Source organism: Necator americanus, chromosome II, assembly GCF_031761385.1.
Source record: "Necator americanus strain Aroian chromosome II, whole genome shotgun sequence".
NCBI classification, from domain to species: domain Eukaryota; kingdom Metazoa; phylum Nematoda; class Chromadorea; order Rhabditida; family Ancylostomatidae; genus Necator; species Necator americanus.
Window position 1 is genome coordinate 16,901,080 of NC_087372.1, and position 17,910 is coordinate 16,918,989.

Consider the following 17,910-nt stretch of genomic DNA (forward strand, 5'->3'; position numbering starts at 1 on the left):
GGTCGGACGATTTTGCGCTTTATACATAGCGGGATAGAAGGTTGAATACTTAATTTTTTGCTTTTTTTCTCTACGCTCAGGCAAAAGGTTGTTCTAGAAGCTTTCTGGTCATAGGTATATGGGAGTGCCACGTTTCTTTTCTGTTACTGTTGTGATGCAAATGGATTGACGTCATTTATGAGTGACCTTCTTCTGCGGAAGCAACGCAATACGGCATGCCGCGAACATTAATGAGGTGTTTGGTGAGGGGACCACTACTATTCGTCACGAAAAAATTTCAACGAGAGAAAATTCTCTTCAAAGTCCTTGCCAGACGCGCTAACATCGATGAAGATTTGCGCAGTCTCTTGGAGCGGTTCTCGAACGCTAGGTCGCGGACGATGACTCCACACTACTCGACTGGAAGCCAACTTTAGACTCTGGTTTGAGAAGCTATCTTTGAAACACATTATTCCCAAGCTTTGCCCTGTCAGATTACCACTTGTTTGCCGCCCTTAACCACCCCTTGTACCAAAAACAGTTCAATTTCTTTACTGAGTTCAAATCCGTTGTAGGTTGTTCTTTGAATATCAGCCTCCGGTGCCAAAGAATTGTAATCCTCGCAGAAAGTTGGAACGCAGTGTTAGACAATTATGGTAAATGCATCGACTGATGATTATGTGTGATTAAGAAGCTATGAAATTGTGAAAGGTATGCGTGGGGGTGAAGGAAAAAATAATCATATATATATATATATATATATATATATATATATATATATATATATATATATATATATATATATATATATATATTGTGTTCGCTTTAACTCGCCTTCACCGATCAATGAGAAGTGGTAAAAAAACAGTAGTGTCATTCTCTGTAAAATTAGAAGTTTTTTTTCTTATCGACGCTTTCTGGGATTTTTTCTACTCAAAAATTAGGGCACATTTCATAGATGAAATATTTCATAGTTTTCTTCCTAAACGCGTTAGTTCTACACTTGGAGAGCATCTAAACTTGAATGTACATCAATATTTCCTTAAAATCTCCAAACAAACAATTGGAAACATTTAAAGAATGATTTATCTCCTTTTTTCTCAGCAATTAGCACAAGATGATGTGCTAACATGAAATGACGTGAATATCATTATCGCACTGATAAAGATAGTGTTCTACAGTATTTCAGACCACGTAAACTGTTGGTTACTATTCATGCAGCCGTTTGCCTTTTTCCAATATGTGAAGAAAAGGCGTTACCAAGCTGAGGCAAACGCGCAAGATATCGACGGATCTCCGTCATAAGGGGGTCGCAGCCGGTTAGTCGCGAGGATACTTGGCACGTCTCCAGGTGGCGGACAGGGGGCTAATCGCGGACTGAAAGCAGATTTTTGCCTGACTGAGCATGTCGATCCAGGCGATGGACCCTCTGTTTCTGCTGTGCTAGGATCGGCTCATAATACAATTGGATTCCGCAAGTCAGCCCGGCCAGAAGTCTGCAATCAAGTGACTGGGAGGTGCAAGGGAGGCGGTTTGAAGTCGCCTCCACTCCAATAACCCTCAGCTGTCTACTCCGGAAGGACGAAACAATCTTCCGGAACTTATGGGACTGCATCGAAAGCGGCCATTTAGGATCTGGTAATGTAAGAAGAACTGCTCTCAAGAACATGCCACAGCGGAGGAATTGGTGGAGTTGGTGGTCCTCGTCAACATTAGTATGTCAATGAATATTGACTCTTTCGGAGAATTAACGACCCGAATCGGACGTCTACGGATGAAAAAAAAAGTGTCTAATGCTAACTTTGAATATCTTCTTCGTTTATGCTCCAACATGAAGTTACGAACAGGAAGGAGCCAAAGTATTTCCACATGGACCTGAAGAAGTTGTACAGAGCAGGTTATACCTTCTACAAGGTCATAGTTGGCGATTTCAATGCCAAAATTGTCTCCAGAAGAACACCTGAGGAACTTCACACCGGAACCCACGACCTTCATTGGAATGAAGAGGGGGAAAAACCTTCCGAGTTTATCATGACGACTAAGACCATCCATGGGAACCCTGTTCGTAACTTCATGTTGGAGCATCAACGAAGAAGATATTCAAAGTTAGCATTGAAACACTTTTTTTTCATCCGTAGACGTCCGATTCGGGTCGTTAGTTCTCCGAAAGAGTCAATGTTCATTGACATACTAGTGTTGACAAGGACCACCAACTCCACCAATTCCTCCGCTGTGGCATGTTCTTGAGCCGATCCGTACATCATGATAGGGCGAATTGCGAATAGTTAGACTCGCAGCCTAACTTCGTTGGTGATGGGGGTCCACCATGATGGGGTTCGTTGGTGATGGGGTTGGTGAAGCATTTCGCTAAGTGGTTGAATGTAGAAATGGCCTTAGCGCATTCCTTGCTGGATATCTTTCTCATAGCTGCCGTTGTTCTTCAGCATACAGCCCACGTAACAGAACTCATCGACGAGTTCGATCGGTTGTTCGTCCACCCTGATTCTCTTTCGAGGTCTCGAAGAGATCCACATCTGCTTGCATTTATCAGGTGAACGTAGTCCAAAGGCTGGCTGCAGTTCGATGAGTTCTGCGCATGATGATGCGCATTGCAATAGGAGCAGTCGTAAGAAATATCGTTTCGATCGTTCGTTCACACGGATACAGGGAAAGATGAACGAAATCACCCTCTTCCCCACAATCTACGATCCCGTATAGGCATTACCCGCCTATTACAATTATTCCAAAAGCCCAAGACATGAAATTGGAATGGAGAAAGTGCCGCTTCACCACAGATCCTTGGACCCAATCACAAAGTATGAGCGTGTTATTACAAGCAGGGTGCTAATCCCACTTATATTGCGTCCCATTTTTATTGCAACATGTGGATATTGAATATTACTATATATTAATATGTGGCAATATAACATCCAAATTTAGTTGCATGAAAATGATTGCTTTGATTCTACAAATTCCTACACAAGCATAGTCAAGTGGTTATGGCAGTGCGGAAAACGCTACACTTTGCGTGTACAATCCTAACGACTTGTGTTCATATTATTACACAGGCTACGAACAAGTCTAGCCGAATGCAATAATTGTTCAGCTTTCCCTTCTCCCTATTGGGGGACCTGTCAAAGTATTTTTTTTTCAGAAAGCATATCAATATTTATATGAGCATAGCATTGATATAGATACACAAAAACAACACATATTATCATAAGGCAGATAATGGACTAAACAGTACGAAGAAGAATTGACAGAAAAAAGTTACAAGAATTACCCCGATGAGATACCCTGGAGTTCAAAGAATGCGCAGAATTATGAAGTTATTATTATTTCAATAATCATAGCGAATAACAAGAGCGAGAAGAGAGGAGATGAACAAAACAAAGGAGGTCAAACAACTGAATATTTGATGGACTGATTTCCTATGATTCGACGTCGGCATGCAAGCGACTAGCAATCGATACGGTAGATCCACGCATACGCACATTTTGGCGCACCGGACGAAACTGATAAGTTGTTATACAAGTTTGTAAAGGTATTTCATGAAAGATTACGAGAAACGAAAGATAGAGGACTTTGAAGATTCGCATTTGTACATCTCCGAATGAGGCCGTCCTCAAACGGACACATCGCTGTATGATCTTTCGTGGGTTGATTGGTGAACGGTGGCGGCTGCTTCCTGAGATGGTCGCTTAATCATGCGACGAAGCCTAGCTATCTCTTCATTTGCCCGTTCCAGTTCATCGGATAGACAACTTTGCCTAGAATCACGTAGCTGTGAGCATATAGAATGGAGGTTTTGTTCTTGAAAGGAAAAAAAAACTCGCCTCTCCTTGAGTTTTTTGATATCGGTTTTGCAGGAGACGTTCTGTCGGAGTAAGTCGGACTTCTCTCCACTCAGTCGATCAATATCCTTAATTTTAAATTATTGTTTACTAATAATAGAAAGAGGTATTACTCAATATGTCATCCCTACATCCGAAATAGAACATGAACGTGTCAAATGTTGATGTTTCCGAAATAGCTATGCATCTGGTAACGGAAGTACAAAATTTATGATTCACATTTAGTGGTACCAAAAGTCTGCTTTTAATAGTCATCTTATTGGAATTGTATTCTAAATAGAGGTTTTTGACGATATATAAATATATATCCTGAACAGGCGTTGAACACCTTCATTCAGAATAGACACGACGCGCTTCAACTGAGGTAAACCAGAGGAAAGAGGAAGCAGAGAGAGAGAGCACGTGTTGACTTGGGTCGCTCTCATCCGCGTCAACAGTTGAAAAGACACCGTGTGTTCTAGTCAGTCAAAAGGATGCAAGTGGATTTGGGCGTGGTTCTTCCGCCGTTAACACTAGAATCTCTTGTCTTTATTAGCGGTGTTTATTAGGACTCGTTATTCTATTTCAGTATTTACTTCTTAAACATTATTCATACTGGAGGTGAGAACAACGTTTTGAAGCGATATGAAGTTGTTTTTTGTTTTTCTTTCAAACACTAGGATGTCAACCACAATGAGAAAGACCACTGCTGCAAAAATCTTGTAGTTTTTCGAGCATGGTGAAGGCGATCCTCTTAAGGCTTCTTCGAAGAAAATTTCGATTTGTACTGTATTACATGGAGCCTACTTAGAAGATACAACAACTACCATCATTAGTGACTCCAATTTCTTTGCATCTACGGAATGACAGTCGTCTGCACAGAAGGTGCATGAAAGCCTTGTCGACGGTTGGTCTGTAGATGACATTGACTCCTGTAAAAAAAAAAGTGCTCATGGGATATAGTTGAACACATAATTCAGCTACGGGCAAAAATCATTTTTATAAATAAAATAGGACGTTAAACACAATCCAGAGGGTTCCATTGTATTGTCTCTTCTTTCGATTTCATTAGTAATCGTGCCTTTTCAAAATGCTACTTTTAGTGCTGATACTGAAACTTCACCCACCATTCCGGTGTCGGAATCAATTTCGTTCTCAGGAGAATCGTTGTCCACTGATGACAACTCCCACTCCATCCTAAAACATTAAAGTGACTCATACAGTTTCACGTAAAACGTCCAAGAAGTTGCTGGAAAATATATGCTTACCTTGGCTGTGAATGGTACGAATGCTTTGCGCTCAAATGTCGATTTATGATTCTTCTTTGTACACCACGGCTCGGAGATACTGTTGCTGGGAGCGTGTCGTCGTCTGCTTGTGAGTCACTAAATCTTCAGAAGATACATCAAAAACGTCTCTTAGGAGATTTTATTGCTAACCTTCGGTCATCTCGGATGGGACTGTCTCGCCTGAGCGAACTGGTTCCGCTCGAGCTTGAACTTTTGTCACGTTCCGAGTTCGCCGTACGTTTCGGTACGGTAAACGTTCGGCTTGGCGTTGACATCGATACAGCCCGAGCTGGAGTTGTGGTTTCTTGGGAAACAGATCTTGACCTGAAACACTGGTGTACTTGTACCTGGTTTTTAGCAATTTCCCACTCTTGTCTATTTTTCTCATGTTTAAGCGCAAAACAATGTTAACTGGAGCTGTAGCTTCGCAAAAATTTCCTGAGTATTAGTTTTCAACTATCAAATTTTTTGCAATCACTTTATTGTCCTGTGTCTATATTTTTACAACCAGCACTCGTGCGGGCGCTCGGCTACAACTGTTTGATAGTTCTTATTTGCTTACTTGTTTCTCTCATCTGTTTTAATTGTATTGACAGTTATTCCCTTTTATGGCTTTTCTTCGGAGTTTGAATTAACTGAAATGACTGTTGGAGCAGAACTGTTCTTTTGTGGTGGTCTTCTAAGAAGTATCTACCTTCCTATGGATTTCAAGAAAGACTTTTCTCTTAATTCATCTCGGGCAGAAGTGTTTGTGGTAGGTCTGTCAGCAAACGTGAGTAAAATATCAAGTAGTTTCTAGACTGGACGTAGTCCAAAGATACGCGGAATTATTTCAAAAGAACATATTTTTGGATGTGGGGTGATGTTAAGTGGGCGTTGTCCCTGGTGCTGTCCCGGTAATACAACTTATTACTAGTAGAATAAATCCTTCCTTAGCTTTAGAACAAGGGATCGGACCTCGGGCGCAGCACGGCAGAACAGAACAGTAAGTTGACAAACTACTAGATGGACAATGGCACAAACCTGCCTATCAATGCTTTCTTTACAGAACTGAATAATCCACCAGTGGACTCGGTAGTCTCCAAAAGTGGAGAACCATAGAACTCTGCGCGACCTTTTAGATTCATAAATAAGCTATCCAGTAATGACGATCTAGTTCTCTCCTGTAAATATAAAAATAAGTGAAACCCTTTCAAGACGAAACACATGGTCAACGCACCGCTAGTTTAGCGAATTTAGCACTTTTGTATGCAGCATTCTCCGCATTAATCAACTTCGTAAGCAAGAAATTTCTGAAATCCTGTCCTTTTTTGAAAATGGATGGAGCTGGGAGCGTTGGACCAAAAAATGGTACGTCGTCTCTAGCAGCAACAGATACCTGAAAATCAATGCAGCTGAAATGTTGTTAGAAAAAGGTCTTTCTGGGCCTTTTTTGGTACTAGCACGAACATATAATTAAAATTCTTGAGATTTTTCTGGCCGTGAAAACCTCTACAGGAGTATTAGATGAGGAGATCAATTACGTGTAAGTGAAGAATGAGATTGTTACGCATCGAATTTAAGTCTGAGGTCAGATCTTTACTTTTGTCTTCATACACTTCTTGTATTTAAATTTCGTTTTTTTATTTTTTGGGAATGGAAAATAGATGGAAATTCGGATTAGAATACTCAGCTGCTCTTCATTCCCTGCCGTATGAACTGCATATGCTATGCAATAAGCATGTTTATTCAACCGCCTTGAAAAATGAAGCCGATTCAATAATCACAACATTTCCACATGAAATGCACGGTGCTTTTAAGTGACGGCAGAGGAATTTAGGAGATTCACAATACAGGTAACTTCCTATTCCTTCTTTCAGCCTCCAGCAATAAGCGCACAGCTGGTTGTCTATCTGAAAGTTTCTTCCTTGGCTTTCAGATGTCTACGCTGTTCCACACAAGTGTATTGCATGTACACTTATGTGAAGGGACAGCAAGTATTACATCCTTACGTAGGAAGAAGGTAAATGATTTAAAGGAATAATACGCACATCTCTCAACAAGGGCCCGCTCTGAATCTGGCAGCTTCAAGGAATATTGGTGATCATTACTTGTTGAGCTCCGAGATTATGGATGATACGGCAAGAATCGTTTACGTCTTTCTTTGAATCAATAAGCATGGCCTTCACAAGGAGGAACATACTGCGGAAATTGTAAGGAAAATTTCTTTAAACAACTTTAAACAACTAATTAATTAACTAATTAACCAACTAACTAGTTAATTGACATAAATAAGTTTTTTTTCAATCATTTCGCTTCCTTAAGAAGCGCAGTGAAATCGTCACCTTCGATTAGAGCGAGCAACTAAGAATATCTTTTTGTGTTTAGAACTTCCACAGACACCTGCTATTGGTGCTGATTTCAGAATGGAAGTAGAGGTTCTTCTAACAGCCTTTCTCCATGAAATATGCCGCAGAGAAATTGAAAATTATGTGTATGACGGAAATCCCGTTGACATTTGCTGCTCAAAGTGCTTTCATAGGGCATGCTAGTTTGAAACAACAATAAAGTTTAGTTTCTGTACAAAATTATTGTGAACAGAAGCAGTATTGCCACTCGTAGTGTGAACAAATGGGTTGAACTGTACGAATTAGAAAGAAGTGGAGCTGCACCAGTTCGCAGAAGTTACTAACCCGATATCGAACTTTGTCGGTGAGTGCATCGATGGGTTGGACGACAATATAGGCGTGTAGGAAGTTGCTCGCAATCATATCCGGAGCAAACGGCGTGTTTTGCTCTTGGAAAATGATAGCGACTATGTCATTGCCAATGTGTCGCTTTCGTTGCAATTGCTGATGGTCTCCCAACGTATACGGTAGCATTGTCGAGACATGGAACATCGCTTCACGGCCGCGAAATTCTGTATACACAGCTTGTAGACCAGTCTGGCCGTGAACGGTGTCAAGTCCGCCACGATAGCCCTAAAAAAGGATGCACGAAGAAGGACGAGGTTTGGAGAAATATACTGATCCTGGACGACGAAATCCGTATGTGGAACTTACTGAGAAACCTTGCAATTCCACCGTGTCGCCTAGGACGCTTAGGAATTCTTGGAATGAGGGACCACCTCTGGCATTACCAAACAGTTCTTCCTCGCTAATCTGACCACCTCTCTGGTAGATCACCCCAAACTTGTAAGTATTGGTCAACACGTGTTCATCATATCTGAAAAAGAATTAGAAATTAATGTGCTTATTCTCTGAACATCTTTTTCAACTATTTATTCTACGATTGGCATCGATTATGAGTATTGTATTGTATATTGGTTAAAATAAATGTTGGGAACAATTATAAGATGCAAACTCACTGAACAATCAGCTCCGAGCCGCCCGGAAAGGCAACGGGCGTGAACTGCTCCGTGGTAATTTCCTCGCAAAGCAGACGAGCCATTCGGGACGCGGACGGGCGATCTGCGAGTGCTACAAATTTCAGTTTAGCGCAGAATCATGGAATCAACTCTTTGTTCGAAACTCACTAGTTGCTGAAATTATTTTGTGGGTAGTTCCTTTTTTTGTGCGAAGCATAATTCTAAAATGGTCTTGTGAGGAGATCACTTCGGTTCTAACAGAAAGGACTAGTGGTCCGACAGCGGGGTCCATTGCGATAAAGTCATGATGTTCCTGAATAGATCAGCTAGTTGGGGAGTGTTGGACGGAATCGATCGGACTTACTCTTCCGTAGAAGTGTCGTCGATAGCAGTGACTGGTTTCATCTGTCTCGAGTTTGAACCTCACGCAACTGTTGGTGTTCACTCCCATTATCTACAATCCGAGAAGTTGAAGCCTCAAGAAATTACTTCCTGGTTCACTACTTAGAATGTGATTTGACAAACTGTCTTCAATTTCCTGAAAACTAGACAAACACATGATGCAATAAATGTCTTTGATGTGAGAGTTGTGGAACGATCGAGAAATTTGATGAAAAAGGGTGATCGCGATCGTACAGTTTTAGAAGCGTTTTGATTGTACAAGCACTTACTACGAATGGAGTTCTCTTTTTGACAGAAAACGACTAAGAACAGAAAGATTGTTCCAGAAACGACTAAGAAGGTTGTTCTGTCCTCAGCAGGAGCAGAAGCAAATAAACATCATCAACGAACTTCCTGATCGAGGTAGATATTGTTCTGACTAACTCCGTCCATCCAGAATCCAGTTGGCGGAAGAACAATTTGTGGATAAGGACCTGGCCTTTGCAACATCTGCGAATAAACTGATTGCTCAAATGTTTAAACTAAAATGGTTGAGACAAACCTCCTTCATGATATCTCTCGTCTGCATATTGTCCCTTTTTCGTTCACCATTAAGACTCTGAAAAATGGAAAAGAATGGTCAAGGTGAAAATGCATGTGGGCAGAAAACTACAGTGGTTTTTGTGTTTATTTTCGTTTTGAATAACCATCTCAAAAAATCTTCGAGTGGCACTTTCTCGAGCATCACTTGAGCGGTTCTTTCGTATCCTTCATATATTTGTTTACCTACTGAATGTTACGGACTTATGCACCTCTCACGTAAAAACGTGGTAGCAGCTAAGTTTCGCTTCTGGATAAGTTACGTACATGAGCTCTTCTTTATCTTCAGGATTTTTGAGATTGCTGCTGCATTTGTATTGGTGTAAAAAAATCAAAAATGTTTGCAGATGACCAGATAATCTCACCGGAAGTTCCTGAAGAGATACAGCTGCACAGGTGGAAGAAATCAAAATAGGCGGAGAAACCAGATTGTTCAGGGATCTCTCCGAAGTTCTTCTGCCCAGTATATAACTGAGAATGTCGAATGACGATTTCCCGTTGGACAACCTACGTGGAGATGAAGGCGGCAGGGACTCGGTGGAGCCTCTGAATGGCATCGACTCTGCTTTTTTCAGATTTTCCATTGCCTCAATGAGCTTGCCGGCAGCCATAACTTTAAACTCATTTTCTGACATCATCATTAGCGATGCTGATGACAGCCTTTTGGAAAGTGGCTTCGGAGCCTCCAAAGCAGCTGTTGCCGGCGCAACTGAATCCATCGATGCCGCCCTGTTGGGAGGTGTGTAATCGCAGAATGACTCTCGAAGCGGCTCCCGAATTGGCGCCAGCGATGGCGCCAGTCGGGCGCGACGTCTATTGCTAAATTTAGCTGTGGGGTACTGTTTCTCCATTCCGATTACGAGTCCGCATCGAGAGTCGTTGTCTGCCTCATCCTCACTGCTGTCGATGAACCTCATCCGACGTGGGAGAGGAACAAACTGTTCTGTAGACGACATCAGAGGATTACTCCATGATGGGGACGGTAGCGACATACGAAAAACGTCAAATGGACACGTAGTGGAGGAAAAATCAATATACAGAAACCGTTAGGAGATGTGCTGGTAGAATGGACACGAATGGTGTACGATGGAACAATCATGCACAAAACTGACGCGAAGCAAAGGTGTACAAATATGTTAGAGCATCCACGAAATAGTATGAGGATCGCGGAGGAAAGGCGCTGAATAGAAATGGATGGGGTAACAAGAGGGAAGCGTAGTTACAAGCTCTGGATTTTTGCCGAAATGTGGAGTAAAAGTCGGCAGTTGAAGAGGGAAAACGAAGGCTACAACAAGTCTTAGAAAGCGCCGCAAAATTGACTATTTCAATTCCCAACATCGTTTCAGTCAAACGAGCGCATGGTAGAACATAAAATGAATTGCTAATCGCTAATTGATAATGCACCACATTTAGAGCCCGCCTCGATGTAATATGTAAAAATAGCTCTCGATTTTTATTCAGAGGTTGGAGCGCAAAAAAGAATAGAACGGCATTTATGACGAAACAGAGATAATTCCGGAAAAAAGTTCTGCTTACATTTACATTCTCTAGATGTCGTCTTTTCTAATTATTGGTACAAAGACTGATGAAAAGAGTTCACGAATGCAAATCTGGAACTAGTATACGAGATTTGCCCCCCCCCCCCTATCCTAGCTAATTAGAGATTTTTTGATTTTCTTCCACACAAATACGTTCTATTTGATGCAGATTTTTTCACGATGGAAAGAATAAGATAGTATTGTAGTAATACAATAACTAGTAGGATATAATAAAAAGTGCCTAGCCAAGATATGAAAAAACTAGACAAAATTATTTGCAGAGTTAAATGTATCGAGTGTCGACTTGCCTTAAAATTTTTTCTCGAGAAAGAGGAAGATTCTCAACTTAGCAATTTAAGCAGCTCATTTAATAGCTACATTAGAGATTGGTCTTTCTCTGCTATAGTGTGCTTCATCACTATCATATCACAGATCTATTTTATGAAAAACGTTCACAAAAAAATCCCACCAAAATTCCACCGGTTGACGACAAATTGAATAGCTTCGATCAACTGAAAGATTAATAGAATGGAAGGTTTTTGTTGATTTCTCATGAGTTCAATTTTCCCGTGTAATTTTCTGCCGATTTTTTTCTCGACACACAACTTACATTATCAAGAGGGAACTTTTTAGCAGTTCATGTTTGACTGAAATAAACAGCTATTACAAACACAGAACGAGATGGTTTGCTGGACAGAAGAAAATTGTATGAAGTCCGAATAGCGCTATTAAGTTGAAGAATCTTTGATGTCAATTTGATGAATGTTCATGCTTCGAAAGTTTGGGAAATATTCGCTTGGTGAGACAGAGTGGAATAGAGACAGATGGAGAGACCTAGATAGAACTGTAATTTGGAGAAGAAAAATCACGGATGAAAGCAATCAATAATCTTTGCAACATAACTGTGGAAAAAGGGCAAATTCTTCGCCTCAAAAACTAACCAAATGTCCGCTGAGTTGAAGGAGTATCATAAGAAAAAAAAATCTCCTTTTCAATCTCTATAATGATGACAATCGAACTGTTCGCATTAAGGAAATGGGATAGAAAAAGATGTATAGGAAATGGCACCAATATAGCCATAGGAGAATGATCAGTGCATCGGCAGCCACTAAACGGTCCCACACAGCGAACCGGATCGAGTAATGTGAAGTGACAGCGAAGTGCGACAGCACATTATACGACAATTTTGAAGCTCAGATAAACAGTTAAGAGGAAGCGTTCCAGAAGATTTTAAGTCTTATGTTTTTCAGTCACGAAATAGTTTTCGGGTTTAAGCGTAAAAATATGATATCATTGGGAACTATGATGGTGAGATTAACCGATAGTGCAACTCTTTACACCAAATCTAATAACCAAACTCTCACGTGACTCAGAAGTGTTCTCTCGTTTTCGGATGTCTTGGATTTCTAGATTTGCATTTGTTTTGCTCCTTCGCTTTCGTACTTACAAATTATGGCTAAAATTCGACCTACGTCTAGAAAGAACCCAGAATTGAAGATTTCCTCGAACCATAATTGTAGATGGTTCCAATCTCTCTTAAGAGTTCTTGAATTTCTTAAGAGAACAATTGGCATGAATGGATTCTTCTACGAGTTCAAAATTTACTGATTTTTTCTCAGCATTGAGTAAGCGAGGTTTCAAGAAAACAGACGATATACTGAGGAAACCAGCGTGGCAGAAAAATTAGACCATCTCAACATTTCTATAGACGTAGCCAAAAGTTACGTATAAGAAGTTTGTCAAATAGAAACTTCAAAATTTCTAAGACAATAAAACATTTATAATATAGGATATCAAATGTAATCTGCAATTTGAAACATGAGAGAGCGGAGAAGGGAGAGCAATCACAGATTAAAGTATGAACATAGGAGATATCTCTGACGGGCTTCGTCAACCTTCGCCAGAATTACGTGAAATAATAGAATTTGGAGAGAGAGAGGCAACTGCAATTTCATAGTCTGCCCTCTTTATTACGCAAACTGACGGAGCCTGAGAAATGTTTTCTCTTCTAAAAAAATCCAGACCGCAAAGAGGAACAAAAATTACGAGGTTATGTGATCAATTATGATTTCGATAATTCGGTGCAGAACCTCCTATGTTTTCCAAAGGCATGCAATTGCGAAAATATGTATGACGAACGATACTATAATAGTCGCACCGTACAAGAAAAGGAATGAACCTTCTGAATGGTGTAATGGTTATTGTTTGCTCTGCACGTAGACGTCCAAGGACGAAATTATCGAGCGCTAGACCTACGCGAACAAGTAATAATAGACTGGAGTAAGCGTAATCGACGCCCGAGGAAGGTGTCGCTGGCACGCAGTTTAAGTGTAGTTTGAGGGGAAGGACCCGGTCTAAGCGTTATGCCCGTCTTATTGCTGCACAAGCTGACAGAGAAGTGCGAGGAAAAAGTAACGTTACAGCAACGGAGGCATTTTGTAAGCAGGCTCGGGTAGTGGAAGAGCAAAATAGAGGCTACACGTGGGTTCGTTACCCTGCAATAGTCCGGCTAACGGTGTCTTCTATTAAGTGAGCGGATTTCAAAATTAGCAGCACTGACCATGTGCGTCAATGATCGCTCCTCGGACCAGTGTACACCACAAGGCAATTAGGCAACCGCTAGATAATTATCGGACATCGTCAACAGGCAAAACAGGGCGTTATGTGCAGGGTCGTCAGCCAGCGGGTGCACGGATAGCGAAGCTTTCAGCCATGCTACTTCCCGGCACCCATTAGAACGTCTGCGCTGTATGATATTTACAGCTGAATGTCCATAAATGAAGCCATACAATCTTGCACGGCAATGATTTAAACTTATATCAAATTCAAATTATTAAATTTGAAATTGATTCAACCTTTAAGCTTGAAGTAAGGTTTCAAATGGAAGAAGAAGGAAAAACAGAAGACAATCATTCGTCAGCTGTAAAGGAACTTCTCATCAACATTGGTAGAGCCCTCCAGGCTCCACGAAACAAAAATTGCTGAATATCTTCTCCTTGTCATTTTCTTCATACTTCATTTTGAACACAAAAGATCTAATCAGCAATTTTGCACACACAAATACGTCTGCATGTTCCTAAAATCTAATCTCTCCCAGAAAAAGGATAGAAAACTACAAGCATCAAGAAAAAAAACAAAGTCGTCATCTTTTCGGGATTAAATGAGCAAAATCGATCAGTGTGAAAAGAATTCATTGGCTCGAAGTAGCTCAATAGATGTTTTGATCCTTCTAGATGCCAGAACAACAGCGCCCACGTGCTTGGCATTCCGCTAACGGGCTTCTCACTGAGCGACTAACTATAACAATAGACAGCAGGTACGCAGAAACAGGTATGGTGCAGGTAATAGAAGATAGACTGCATCTGTAGGTTGTGAAAGATATCGAGTGGTGGGAGGTTTATGAGAACAAAACAAAACCAACAAAAGAAGTCCATGCTCATCCAAAAATTTCAAATTATTCAGAGGAAATTGAGTGAGTTTAGATTCTTGAAGGCTGCAAATGCTTCCGATCGCACCTTCGGAATGAAATTCCTGCATTCTCAGTCACTCTGTTGTATGGGAACTTCTCGATTGCTTGCCTTTTCCCGTGTTCTCAAAATTAGCTGAACATTTTTAGCAATTTCTTCAAAGCCAATAATAGGGACAGCACAAATGCTAATCTTTATAACCTTACTGAGTTAAAATGGGGTGCATGAGAACATTCTACACCTGGCTTTACTCATTCCACATTATTATTACTGGAATCTACTAAACGGTTCAAGAGAAATTTTATCGTCGCCCAAATTAAGGAGAATGTAGTGTGAGGAGTTGCTGGCGGAAGGGTAAAGAATGAGGTAAGGAGTTGAGCTGACCCAAACTTTCAGGTTGGGTTTCTCTCTCAAAAAGGTGGATGAGAGACGTGATCTGCGGTGTTTTTATGGTATCACGTAGGGAAGGCGAAATGCGCTCAGATTATGCACATAATCGGAGGTGATTATGTTCATACGAAACGAAGCAGGCAAAGCAGCGCAACTCTCGTTCTGTTCGATAGGATTCTCCGAACTCCGCCGGGATTCAGTTCAAGAGGTTGTTTTGCATCACAGATCAAATGTAGGCCGAAATCTTGGATGGCTTCCGAACAAAAGGAAAAACTCAGCGGAAAAGAAATCAGCCGCGAGTTCTTGACATAAATGCTACAATAGGAGCGGATTATTCGGCACGTTGAAGCTATGTCCGTATAGCCTTCGAGCAGCAACTGGCACTATGATCTGCTGTTTTATTTTTTTCACTAAACGGTAGTTATCGGTTTTTAAATTGCGCCAAAAACAGGCTACATTCCAATATATCTTCATGGTTATCCCAAAAAATATTTCATTTCGAATATTACTCTGAAACTACAAGTTTTCGTGTGAATAAGATATGCTTACAAACCTATAATATGTGCTGGAATGCGTATGAGAGCGGAATTTTCCCTAAGAGAGCGATGCGTCCGTTACTAGGGGATACTGTTGATGCTAAGCTCAGGTTCGCTCAAAACCTAATGGATTGCCACTAATAAATGTGTTTTGGGAACATAAATAAAAAAATGCATGCATATATCACAGCTACCGACTAAACAAAGTGAAAAAATTAGAACAATAAGATCCGTATTCTGTTAACGATAAATTGAGTGAAAACAAAAGCAAATCCTACGGCCAACGAAAAATGTCCGATTTGCAATTTCCTGGCGTTAACAGGAATCAATGGCAGAGCTGTGAAATCGGATTAGTGCTCGTCACTGAGAATACGGTAGTACAGCGACGGCTGGGTGCAATTACCAATTCCATAACCGGATTGTGAGTATGAGGTGCGCTTGGGTTGTGTGACTGCCACGGGGTCTCAGCGGTATGGGCGCGACACGCGACCGACAACCGATGCAGCGTCGACAAGCCGCCATGACACTGCAGGAAACTAAGCACTTGAGCATTGGTGCACTAAATCGACAGAAAAACATTGAGAGCTGAATCACGGCTGACACAATTCGTGGAAATTTAAGCGCAGCCACTATACGGGCGTCAGCATAACGCAATGTATTCAGCACTTAGTATTGCACTCACGATACTTGAGGAGGAGTTGTACTGTGAGTCACGAAAAAGCTCAGCTATCAACAGGAGAAAGGAAGGTTCTATCAAATGTCACAATGTGGATCACTTCCAAGCTGAGCAGAAACGGCCGGTGTCCATTCCCCTCACTAGTATTATTTCAGAACAATGCATCACCGTTGGAGGTGTTTTAACGCGCAGACAAAAACTCTTCGAAAAACGCAAAAATCAGCTGCTCTTAGGAATTTACGTGGTTGATCTCTAGAGAAATAATTTCTCTGAATTAGGCAGTAAAAATCGATTAAATAATACGAGAAAATCACATCGAGTTAAAAAAGTGGATTACAATTGGGAGCCGTTCTAATGGAGCGCTTTCATTGCTAATCATGAACCTAAACTTAAAAAAAACTAGAAGAATAAAAGCCTAATTTTCTTCTCCCACCTTCTATAATTTCTTGAATGACCAAGCAAATGAAAACATAAAAAGAAACGGTAAAAGATTTCGCCTCCTGATTTTTTGCAAAAAAAAAGCAAAGCAAAAGGGTTAATTAATTGTCTCTAATGTGGTGAACATAAGGATGCATTTTCTTAAAAATTATTCTCATGAGTAAAAAGAAGCGCCGAGAAGTAAGGCTAACAACAAAGAAGGAAAAAAAAAACCAATTAAGAAGCAGAAGATCCAATGAATCACAGTAATGCTCCAGCAGAATAGAGTACGTATTCATTCTCGCGAGTGCTTGCTTGCTCCAGAGGCCGAACAGGTTGGAGAGAAGGACTAGCGAAGACTAGCACGTGTCAGCTGCGAAACGTTCTATGACACTGCGGCACTAATGAGCTATTCCGAGACTTGTCTCTAACGTAAGGCGGCATTCATGGGAGATCCGGGAGAACTAGGTCAGCACGAGCAATTAAGCGACGATTTGCCGTCAGGTAAGTAAGGAATTTGCCCTATTCCTCTGGTTAAACCATGTTCGCACGCTTCTTGCGCTGCTCAGAGAATCGGGCGGATTACATAGCCAACGCATAGAGGAGGAAGAATTCCCCAAAAATAAGCTTAGCTGAATGTGTCAATCCCCTCTTTATAGAGTGAGAGAAGAGTACAAAGGGTCACACTTGAACCCTGAAGCGTTAATAAACTCTTCAACAAGACTTTTGCTGTTCAGCTCACAGCGCAGATTTGGAAAGAGTCAAAGTAGCATCAGACCACAAAAAAGAGGTCTCCGATGCTCGCACAATTACACTCGCTTGAATTCGTCCACGTTTTGAATACACTTTGCAGTAAAATCACTTGATGAAACTTATTTCAAAAAAGCAAAATGTTTCCATCATACTCGAACCTTTTGTCATTTTCATTGTCAAATCAATCAGTCAATTTTGCAAAAATCTCTGAACAGTTTGAGCTATTTAACATAGGATAGATTAAGATGACCTATCATTTCCATATCTCCCAAAATTCGAGAATTTAGGATGAAATTTTGGCGCAAAGCCGTAATGCAACTCTAAATAGGTCATTCAGAAAACGGAATGCCGGTCAGGAAATACGTGTGCACGTCTCGGATGATTCAATACATTACCATGTGCTTGTATGTGGCAAACGAAAAACGCTTTCTCATGATTACATTGACAACCATTTGGGCTCCAAATTGCAACTACCTGGACTTGTTTCGATGAAAATCTTAATTCTTCGGTCGTGTATTTTCGTTTGTGAGATGCGCAGATTTGTTATTTTAACATAATACAACTACACGTCCATAAGAAAATGTTTCCATATGGAACGAGTTTATTTTTTGTATGCTCAAACAAATTCTTAGCACTGAAAAGTCCACTTATAGTAAAAAATAATAACCAGAAGGAATGAATAACAGCACTGCTGAGTGGAGTCAC

General features: G+C 40.8%; 1 protein-coding gene across 3 annotated transcripts in view; it reads right to left on the minus strand.

Moving 5' to 3' along the window:
* Nucleotides 1-3,604: 3,604 nt before the first annotated feature.
* The window catches only part of RB195_018139 (uncharacterized protein), a gene marked incomplete at both ends in the record, with an annotated part of 52,862 nt that continues 38,556 nt past the window's right edge, over nucleotides 3,605-17,910 (minus strand). The window contains 16 exons of one of the 3 annotated variants that reach the window (XM_064185440.1): nucleotides 3,605-3,749; nucleotides 3,816-3,901; nucleotides 4,640-4,744; nucleotides 4,940-5,009; nucleotides 5,081-5,197; nucleotides 5,252-5,425; nucleotides 6,125-6,264; nucleotides 6,321-6,479; nucleotides 7,774-8,061; nucleotides 8,143-8,305; nucleotides 8,448-8,559; nucleotides 8,616-8,760; nucleotides 8,812-8,901; nucleotides 9,240-9,338; nucleotides 9,391-9,447; nucleotides 9,794-10,420. In XM_064185440.1, coding sequence (XP_064041322.1) covers nucleotides 3,605-3,749; nucleotides 3,816-3,901; nucleotides 4,640-4,744; nucleotides 4,940-5,009; nucleotides 5,081-5,197; nucleotides 5,252-5,425; nucleotides 6,125-6,264; nucleotides 6,321-6,479; nucleotides 7,774-8,061; nucleotides 8,143-8,305; nucleotides 8,448-8,559; nucleotides 8,616-8,760; nucleotides 8,812-8,901; nucleotides 9,240-9,338; nucleotides 9,391-9,447; nucleotides 9,794-10,420 — 2,577 coding nt within the window. Of the gene's footprint in view, nucleotides 3,750-3,815; nucleotides 3,902-4,639; nucleotides 4,745-4,939; nucleotides 5,010-5,080; nucleotides 5,198-5,251; nucleotides 5,426-6,124; nucleotides 6,265-6,320; nucleotides 6,480-7,773; nucleotides 8,062-8,142; nucleotides 8,306-8,447; nucleotides 8,560-8,615; nucleotides 8,761-8,811; nucleotides 8,902-9,239; nucleotides 9,339-9,390; nucleotides 9,448-9,793; nucleotides 10,421-15,684; nucleotides 15,919-17,910 lie in introns of those variants that run through there. The other 2 variants (XM_064185442.1, XM_064185441.1) reach the window with 2 other exon arrangements.